The sequence below is a fragment of the Bombina bombina genome, chromosome 3 (genome assembly GCF_027579735.1).
Source record: "Bombina bombina isolate aBomBom1 chromosome 3, aBomBom1.pri, whole genome shotgun sequence".
Lineage (NCBI taxonomy): Eukaryota > Metazoa > Chordata > Amphibia > Anura > Bombinatoridae > Bombina > Bombina bombina.
Window position 1 is genome coordinate 1059996310 of NC_069501.1, and position 10547 is coordinate 1060006856.

General features: G+C 39.1%; 1 protein-coding gene across 1 annotated transcript; it reads left to right on the forward strand.

Annotated features, from left to right (window-relative positions):
• Positions 1-575: 575 nt before the first annotated feature.
• MFSD5 (major facilitator superfamily domain containing 5) lies at positions 576-6037 on the forward strand. Its single transcript, XM_053705013.1, has 2 exons — positions 576-625; positions 4314-6037. The coding sequence occupies exon 2, from the start codon at positions 4348-4350 to the stop codon at positions 5704-5706; it is 1359 nt and encodes a 452-aa protein (XP_053560988.1). The 5' UTR covers positions 576-625; positions 4314-4347; the 3' UTR covers positions 5707-6037.
• Positions 6038-10547: the final 4510 nt, after the last annotated feature.

The following is a 10547-nucleotide window of genomic DNA, read 5'->3' on the forward strand; positions in this document are numbered from 1 at the left end:
CACCGTGCATGAGGTCATCAGATATGTGCCAGCCTGATGCATGCTGGGGGTTGTAGTTGTAGTTGAAATATGCATTTAGTTGCTTTATGCTTGGTAAGAGAAAATAAGCAGAAACTAGTTGTTTGATATCAGAGCACGTGAACATAAGATGTCTAAAATAGCCAAATTAATTTAACGTTACTATACAGTTGTCTGAAATTATGTGTAAAGGGTAACATTTTTGAGTTTAGCGTTCTAAATTATTTTCTCTGCCATAGAAAATTATTTAGAACACTAAACTCATATTTTACTATATATATATATATATATATATATATATATAAAACAACTATGTTTTGGATGGTACAGTTGTTTGTACATGTCCCTTTCATGTCATTTATTTAATTCGTCTTTATGCTCACATAGGACACATAACGTTTGAGCCTTACACCGCACTGAGGCTCTTATAAAATAAATCAGATAACTGTTTGCACTAAAGTGTCCATAAAGTTATCAGAAAAAAAAAACAGGGCACGACCGAGCCTCAGCCAATAGACTAGCGATGGTTTCAAGGAATTCTTTCCCGGAAGCGGAAATGTGTAGTTCCGGGATGGTTGTCAAAGAGGTGTCAGAAGGAATTTGTTCGGTAAGGAGGCGAGAGTATGGGGCGAATGAATGAACCTGGGGAGGAATGATATCTTATTTTCCTTGTATGGTCCGGGCACCAAGTAAAGTTAATGGCGTTATCTACTTTTACTGTAGTAAGGGATTCAAATAGTGTTACTGTGGTGTTCTATTTTATTTATAATAACACGTAATCAGATAAATATATATGCTTATAAAGTGCACGCATTGTTTTTCTTGCTAAGTTATATCAATTTAGCAATGTGGGCAGTATGTATATAGTATAAAGTGTATGGAACACGTTGATAGTGTATTTAATTGCCAACCTATCAGCATTAAATTTATTTAAACATTTTCTGATTTAGAGCTCATAATATTTATTTAAACAATTTGTCTTCATAAAATACGGGTCATGGTGTCAGGAAAATATCATCAATTTTAATGTCATTATAAAAGGGATATTCAAGCCAAAATTTATATACACAGCAGTGTAGCATTTTATTGTAGCATGTTTGCACTACATATGTATTAGTAAACATGTTTATATTAAAAACTGTTTTAAATGAGAGCGAATACTATGTATGTACACATGGAACATATCTAAATATGCTACATGTAACAGCATTTTAAACAGCATGTAGGCTCAGAGAGCTTCTAGTGATTCATGTAAAATTAGTTATTACCAACACAATACAATCAGATCTCTGAGTAGACATACTACAGGTATACCCCGCTCATACAGCGGGTTAGGGACCGGAGCCCCGCTGTAAAGTGAAAACCGCCTTAAAAGTGAAACAAGGCAGTTTTAGCTTTCTTTTCACTTGCCAGTGTGTAAAAACATGAAAACATGTTTGAACTAACATATATTAGGGGTGCAATAAGACTAAGTTTAGTTTAACACTAGCACAGCACAGTATTCAATAAATACTGTACCTGTAAAATAGTGACAATTACTGTAGTACAATTTGCCAGACTGTAACACTGAGACACAGAGTGAACTGCGCATAACAAAATGGTGCCAGTCACTTTTCTCACAATCTCACGATGATTACAGCACTATTTCAAAATAATTGGAGGTTGAACTTCAGCTCCACAAAGCGCTGTATTAGTGAATCGCTGTAAAGTGAAGCGCTGTAAAGTGAGGTATACCTGTATTTAAAAAAAAATTAAAGGGACATTCCAGGAAAATTCCTATGCACATTGATGCATAACAGTTTTGAAAAGAAGCATTTTTGCTATATACATTTAGTAGCAAAAAAATGTTTCTAGTAAAAGCTATAGCTGTTTCAAGAGTGTACTTAAAGGGGCATGAAACCCAGATGTTTTCTTTCATGATTCAGATAGAGGATACAATTTTACACAACTTTCTAATTTACTTATATTATCATTTTTTTCATTCTATTTGTATCTTTTGTTGAAAAGCAGGAATGTAAGCTCAGGAGCAAGCATGTATTTAGGGCACTATATGGCAGCAGTTTTGCAAGAATTCTATACATCTGCAAGAGCACTAGATGGCAACACTATTTCCTGCCATTTAGTTCCACAGACACCTACCTAGGTATGTCTTCAACAAAGAATAACATGGGAACAAAGCAAATTTAAAAATAGGAGAAAATTAGAAACTTTTTTTAAATTGTATGCTTAGTCTAAATCACAAAATAAAATGTTGGGGTTTGATATAGCTTTAAGTATGTTCCATACACCATCATTTTAAACACTTGCTTAGGGAGCCTAAGGAGCTTGTACCATCTGGTAATCATTGCATGTGCATCATTGTTGACTTGATACAGTCCCCACTTTCTCCCTGAGCAGCTGTTGTATTTACAATGCTAGTGCACATGGATTATTTCGCTATGCTTCACATGCATGTGCAGAGAAAAATGCTAACACTAAAAAACTGATATTTCAGTAGAAGCATTTTTGGCAACATATTTATATTCAAAGATTTCATTGATCTATGCACATTTCAATTTTGACTGTAATGTCCCTTTAAATATGTTTCACATGCATAGTAAAAGCTCTAAATAAATTAGTTGGACCATTTACAAGTGTTCCTGGGGCTGTAATAAATACAATTTGCTGTCACACAGAATCAGTGGCAGCAATAGGCATGCTCCACAGGCTACAAGGGAAGGGTTGATGAGGCACAAAGGGACCTTGTTATGCTCTTTTGCCTCAGTGTCTAACATAAGGATCTTATTTATTTGAATGACAGGTCATCATACCTTGTAAATGCTTCCTATTCATGGAATTCTGTGAGGTGTTCGGTATATGTGACTCATCCTTAGAACTAAATCTGTGTATGGACACTCCGTCTGTGTGTGCATAAACAAATGTTTACACACTCTATTTTGATTTTAGAAGAGAATGTTGGATATACTGAACAGTAGTAAAACATGAGCAACATGTATTTTGTTAAAATCCATTTAAAGGGATACTAAACCTAAATTTATTCTTTCATGATTAAGGTAAAGCATGCCATTTTATACAACTTTTTAATTTACTCCTATAATTTTTTTCTTCATTCTCTTGGTATCTTTATTTGAAAAGCAGGAATGTAAAGCTTAGTAGCCGGACCATTTTTGTTTCAGAACCTGGGTTACACTTGCTTATTGGTTGGCTGAATGTAGTCACCAATAAGCAAGCACTATCCAGGGTGCTGAACCAAAAATGGGCCGACTCCTAAGCTTTACATTCCTGCTTTTCAAATAAAGATACCAAGAGAATTAAGAAAAACTGTTAAGAGTAAATTAGAAAGTTGCTTAAACGGACACTGAACCTAATTTCTGTGATTCAGATAGAGCATGCAATTGTAAGCAACATTCTAATTTACTCCTATTATCAATTTTTCTTCGTTCTCTTGCTATCTTTATTTGAAAAAGAAGGCATCTAAGCTTTTGTTTTTGGTTTAAAGCTCTGGACAGCACTTTTTGATTGGTGGATGAATTTATCCACCAATCAGCAAGAACAACCCAGGTTGTTCATCAAAAATGGGCCAGCATCTAAACTTACATTCTTGCATTTCAAATAAAGATACCAAGAGAATGAAGAACATTTTATAATAGGAGTAAATTAGAAAGATGATTAAAATTTCATGCTCTATCTGAATCACGAAAGAAAAAAATTGGGTTCAGTGTCCCTTTAAAATAGCATGCTCTATCCTTAACATAAAATATTTTTTGGGGGGTTTGGTATCCCTTTAACTATTGCAGTAATGTGTTGCTTAAAATAGCATGCTCTATTTATCATAAAAAATATTTTTTTGCTTTTGGTATCCCTTTAACTATTGCTGTAATTCAAGACTTCACACATCCCAGGAGTCAGGAAATGCCCACATTTGTAATTCTAGATACTAATATTTGGATTCTGCTATGCATCTCCCTATATAAAATAATTCACTGGCTACTAAAAATGTATTATAGACTCATTAGTATTTGAAAAAAAAGCAGAACTATACATTGTTACCAAAACACAGATGGGCTATATAAATGGATCATCTGCAAAACATTTATGCAATGAAAAATCTGGTGTACAAAGTCCCTTTAACTGCATGTATAAACACTATCTGTGCTTATCAAGGATGACTGAATGTTGTAAAATATGAACCTACTTTGTAAGAAAGCTTAATGATTTAGGTATGCTTATTCTACATTTAGATGTTTTAGTAATATAAGTATTCCTTAACATTTCAACTTTTTTATCTTTTGCAGATTTCTATCAGGATGCCTCTTCGGTGAAATAATCATGTTGCTGACGGCATATTTGTTTCTACTGGGGTTGCTAGCCCTGTGGGCTGTGCTGGAATTTTCTGCCTGCCACTCTAAGCCATCAGCTGGCAGCAGCGCCTTGGGCAATCCAGCATTCAGACAGTTTCAGCATGACTTCTATCGAGCTTACTTTCCTGCTCTGGCTGCGGACTGGTTGCAAGGCCCATATCTCTACAAACTTTACCAACACTATAACTTCCTGGAGGGGCAGATCGCCATCATTTATGTGTGTGGTTTTGGGGCAAGTGTGTTATCGGGTCTGGTGAGTGTTCCTTTGACAAATCGCCTGGGCCGCAGAAAATCATGCATCTTATTTTGTTTTCTGCTAGCAGCATGCTATCTGTGCAAATTGTCCCAGGACTATTTTGTACTCCTAACTGGGAGGGTGTTGGGTGGTTTTTCAAGCTCATTACTCTTCTCTTCCTTTGAAGCATGGTACACACATGAACACACTGAGCATCATGACTTTCCAGCTGAGTGGCTTCCTCACACGTTTTCCAGAGCAGCAGTTTGGAATGGAGGGATTGCTGTGGTAGCAGGAGTTACAGCTAACGCCTTTGCAGAGTGGTTGGGACTGGGGCCTGCCTCGCCTTCTGTGCTGGCAGTGCCACTTCTGGCTCTTTCATTAGCTCTGGTTATACGTGAGTGGGATGAGAACCATGGACACAGCAGTAGTTTCTCCCGGGTTTGTGGTGATGGATTGAGATGCCTCCTGAGGGATAGACGGGTATTGCTTTTGGGTGCCATACAGGCGCTGTTTGAGAGTGTGGTTTATATTTTCATCTTTCTTTGGACTCCAGTACTGGATCCTCATAACACACCACTTGGTATAGCCTTCTCCAGCTTTATGGCCGCCAGTGCAGTAGGTTCATCATTATATCGTCTTGCTACATCCAAGAAATATCATTTGCAGCCAATGCACATACTTTGCCTGTCTGTCCTCATGGTCTTTTTCTCCTTATTTATGCTAACCTTCTCAACTGGTCCAGGCCAGGAACGACCAACAGAGTCTTTCTTAGCCTTTCTGCTTATCGAACTAGCATGTGGCCTCTACTTCCCAGCTATGGGCTTCTTGAGGCGACGGCTCATCCCAGAAAAAGAACAAGCTGGGGTACTTAACTGGTTTCGTGTTCCCCTGAACCTCCTTGCTGGACTAGGGCTTCTTGTGCTGCATGACAGTGACTACCAGAGTGGTACCAGGAACATGTTCAGCTTGTGTGCTGTTACAATGTTGCTGGCTCTGCTCAGTGTTGTGAGCCTTTTCTCCATGGTAAGGAATGACCCTGATTTACGGATACCAAGCACAGAGACAGAACCAAGTGGATCTGAGCTTTGAGTGTGTGGATAGTTGCTCTGTAAACTGCATCAAATACCAAAGCTTTGCAGACTGAACAGAAGTAGAAAAATGAACTTCTGGAGATATCATTTTTTAAATAAGGTGTTTAAGAGAGATTATGGACCAGTGTGTGATAATTATGATTCTCAATGTCTTTTAATACAGCAACACAGAAAGCATCCTTTTGAGTATTTTCTCTGTTTTACCTTGTCTTGCTTGGGCAGCCTCATCTGTTTTATGTGAGAACTTGGGGGGGGGTGACAATTACCTTTTTCTGAAATTTTTGTTACAAACTATTAAAATAATTCACAAAAAGCAATTCTTAAATGTTGCCAGTGAGTTTTTTGTGTTTATTTCATGCATTAGAATTTTATAGGCCAAAAATGACTTGTTGGCCAACATTTCATTAGGATGTTTGCATCAAGACTGGTTAACACTTAAAGGGACATTCTGGTCAAAATTTAAATGCACATAGATGAATTACACCTTTGAATAGAAACATATTTGCAATATACACGTATCGGCAAAATGTTTCTAGTAAAAGTTATACCTGTTTTAGTGTTAACATTTTTCTCTGCATGTGAAGCATAGTTAGACATTCTCAGCGCACCAGCTTTTTAAATACTGCAGCTGCTCTGAGTACCAGTGGGGCTTGTATCATGTCAGCAAAAACAAATTGAGTTATTACCAAATAGTACAAGCACCTTAGGCTCTATGAGAAAGTGCTGTCTTTAAAAGGGTGGTGCACTGTGCATACTTAAGTACCCTTTTGAAACAGCTATAGCATTTATTAGAAGCATTTTTGCTAATACATGTATATTACAAAAATGTTTCTATTCAAAAGTGAAGTGCATCCATGCAGATTCCAGATTTTGGCTGGAATATCTCTTTAAAAGTGATAAAACAAACATATTAGCTTAGTTCATGCACAAAGTTCCAGGTTTTTAAACATCAGAACTTTATCAGGATTTTGATTATCATTAATGATATTAACCCGTTTTAAATTTATTTTTGTAATAAAAAAATGTATTGCAGACACTATTGTAAAAACATTTGTTTGAACTAATCGGCCTATTCCTGGTTTCACCTGTCTTAAGGACAATTTAGATCTGAGGAAACATAAAAATATTAAAGTGAAAGTTGAAACCTCATTATGCTACTTGTTTAGTTGTGTATAAACACACATACATACACACGGGAACACACACACAGAGATATATATATATATATATATATATATATATATATATATATATATATATATTTAAGCCATTTATAAATTTGCACAGAATATACAGCTTGCCAAACTTTAGAAGGAACATTGATACAAGTATATAATTTATACAGGGAATTCTGACATCTAGGGGAAGAAGACATCTTTGTCACTATCATCTAAGGGTTGGATCAAATTAAAAAAGGAAATTTATGCTTACCTGATAAATTTATTTCTTTTACGATATGACGAGTCCACGGATTTCATCCTTACTTGTGGGATTAAACCTCCTGCCAGCAGGAAGTGGCAAATAGCACCACAGCAGAGCTGTATATATATAGCTCCTCCCTTCCCCTCCTCCCCCAGTCATTCGACCGAAGTTAGGAAGAAAAAGGAAAAGCCATAGGTGTAGAGGTGACTGAAGTTTAAGAAAATAATTACATACCTGTCTTAGAAATTACAGGGTGGGCCGTGGACTCGTCATATCGTAAAATAAATAAATTTATCAGGTAAGCATAAATTTCCTTTTCTTTTACAAGATATGACGAGTCCACGGATTTCATCCTTACTTGTGGGATACAATACCAAAGCTATAGGACAGGGATGAAAGGGAGGGACAAGACAAGAACCTAAATGGAAGGCACCACTGCTTGAAGAACCTTTCTCCCAAAAATAGCCTCAGAAAAAGCAAAAGTATCAAATTTGGAAAAAGTGTGAAGAGATGACCAAGTTGCAGCCTTGCAAATCTGTTCAACAGAAGCATTGTTTTTAAATGCACATGAGGAAGCCACAGCCCTAGTAGAATGAGCCGTAATTCTTTCAGGAGGCTGCTGTCCAGCAGTCTCATATGCCAGACGGATGATACTCTTCAGCCAAAAAGAAAAAGAGGTAGCCGTAGCTTTCTGGCCCCTACGCTTTCCAGAAAACACAATGAATAATGAAGATGATTGATGGAATTCCTTAGTCGCCTGTAAGTAAAACTTCAGGGCACGGACCACGTCTAAGTTATGCAACAGACGCTCCTTCTTAGAAGAAGGATTAGGACATAATGAAGGAACAACAATTTCCTGATTAATATTCTTATTTGAAACAACCTTAGGAAGGAACCCAGGTTTGGTACGTAAAACCACCTTATCAGAATGGAAGATAAGATAAGGCGAGTCACATTGTTATTATCAGGTATTTGTAGAGCGCCAACAGATTCCGCAGCACTGTAAACATAGTCGGTGTACAGGATAGCTTTTGTAGGGGTCAAGTGGGTAGAGGGCCCTGCCGAGAGTTTCACTGTTGTAGTCGGCTCTTATGAAGCGATCGGTAAACAGGTGGGCCCATAGGCTTACGTTCTAAGGGGTTCAAGGGGAAAGCAATGGTGTTAGGGAAGGTTAGTGTTGGTTGTATGCATCCCTGAATAGTAGAGTTTTTAGGGAGTGCTTGAAGCTGTAAAAACTAGGGGCGAGTCTTATGGAGCGAGGCAGGGAATTCCACAAGATGGGGGCCAGTCTGGAGAAGCCCTGTAAACGTGAATGTGAGGAAGTAACAAGAGAGTAGGAGATCCTGAGCTGATCGAAGGGGACGGGAGGGAGAGTATCTAGAGACAAGTTCTGAGATGTAGGGGGGAGCAGTGCAGTTGAGAGCCTTATATGTCAGGGTGAGGATTTTATGTTTAATCCTAGAGGCAAGAGGAAGCCAGTGAAGGGATTGGCAGAGAGGTGCAGCAGATAAAGAGCGACGAGTAAGGAAGATGAGCCTGGCAGAGGCATTCATAATGGATTGTAAAGGAGCTATGCGGCAGCTAGGTAGACCAGAGAGGACAGAATTGCAGTAGTCAAGGCGGTAAAGGATGAGAGAGTGGATTACAATCTTGGTTGTATCTTGTGTAAGGAAATGTCTAATTTTAGCAAGACATCGGGCGGGGTAGGGGTAATGATGGAATTATCAACAGTTATAGAAATTTTGAGGGTGGAGACATTGGAAGAAGGGGGAAAAATAAGGAGTTCAGTTTTGGAGAGATTTAGCTTAAGGTAGTGAGAGGACATCCAAGATGAGATGTGATAGACAGTTAGTGACACGGGTTAGTAAGGAAGGAGGTAGGTCTGGTGCAGAGAGGTAGATTTGGGTGTCATTGGCATACAAATGGTATTGAAACCCATGTTCCTTTATTAAGGAACCTAGTGACGACGTGTAGATTGAAAAGGGAAGGGGACCAAGGACAGATTGTAACGCTGAAAGCTCAGAAACTCTTCGAGCAGAAGAAATAGCAACCAAAAATAAAACTTTCCAAGATAACAACTTCATATCTATGGAATGCATGGGTTCAAACGGAACCCCTTGAAGAACATTAAGAACTAAATTCAAACTCCAGGGTGGAGCAATTGGTCTAAACACAGGCTTGATTCTGGTCAGAGCCTGACAAAAAAGACTAAACGTCTGGAACATCTGCCAAACGTTTGTGTAGTAAAATTGACAAAGCAGATATTTGTCCCTTTAAGGAACTTGCTGATAACCCTTTCTCCAATCCTTCTTGGAGGAAAGACAGAATCCTGGAAATCCTAACTCTACTCCATGAGTAGCCCTTGGATTCGCACCAATAAAGATATTTACGCCATATCTTATGGTAGATCTTAATAGTGACAGGCTTACGTGCCTGAATCAAAGTATCAATGACCGAATCAGAGAACCCCCGCTTAGATAAAATCAAGCGTTTAATCTCCAAGCAGTCAGTTGCAGAGAAACTAAATTCGGATGATGGAAGGGTCCCTGAATAAGAAGGTCCTGCCTCAATGGAAGCTTCCACGGTGGCAGAGAGGACATGTCCACTAGATCGGCATACCAAGTCCTGCAAGGCCACGCAGGCGCGATTAGAGTTACTGAAGCCCTCTCCTGTTTGATCTGAGCAATCACCCGGGGAAGGAGAGCAAACGGTGGAAACACATAGGCTAGGTTGAACGACCAAGGCACTGCTAAGGCATCTATCAGTTCAGCCTGAGGATCCCTTGACCTGGATCCGTATCTCGGGAGCTTGGCATTCTGACGAGATGCCATTAGATCCAATTCCGGTCTGCCCCATTTGAGAATCAAGGTGGCAAAGACCTCCGGATGGAGTTCCCACTCCCCCGGATGAAACGTCTGTCTGCTTAAAAAGTCTGCTTCCCAGTTGTCCACTCCTGGGATGTAGATTGCTGACAGATAACAAGAGTGAGCCTCCGCCCACCAAATTATCTTGGATACTTCTGTCATCGCTAAGGAACTCCTTGTTCCTCCCTGATGATTGATGTAAGCCATAGACGTAATGTTGTCCGACTGAAAGCGGGTGTATTTGGCCAAAGCCAATCGAGGCCACGCCTGAAGCGCATTGAATATTGCTTGGAAGAAGGGATTCCGGCTGAGTCCACACACCCTGAGTATTCAGGGAATTCCAGATTGCACCCCAGCCCAGTAGGCTGGCATCCGTTGTCACTATCACCCATGAGGGTCTGCGGAAGCATGTCCCTTGGGACAGATGATCCGGCGACAACCACCAAAGAAGAGAGTCTCTTGTCTCCTGATCCAGATCTATCTGAGGAGACAAATTTGCATAATCCCCATTCCACTGTCCGAGTATGCACAGTAGCAGTGGTCTGAGATGAAA

Bases quoted from the DNA above. Each gene is read 5' to 3' on its own strand.
- MFSD5 (XM_053705013.1), top strand. From the start codon at position 4,348: ATGTTGCTGACGGCATATTTGTTTCTACTGGGGTTGCTAGCCCTGTGG.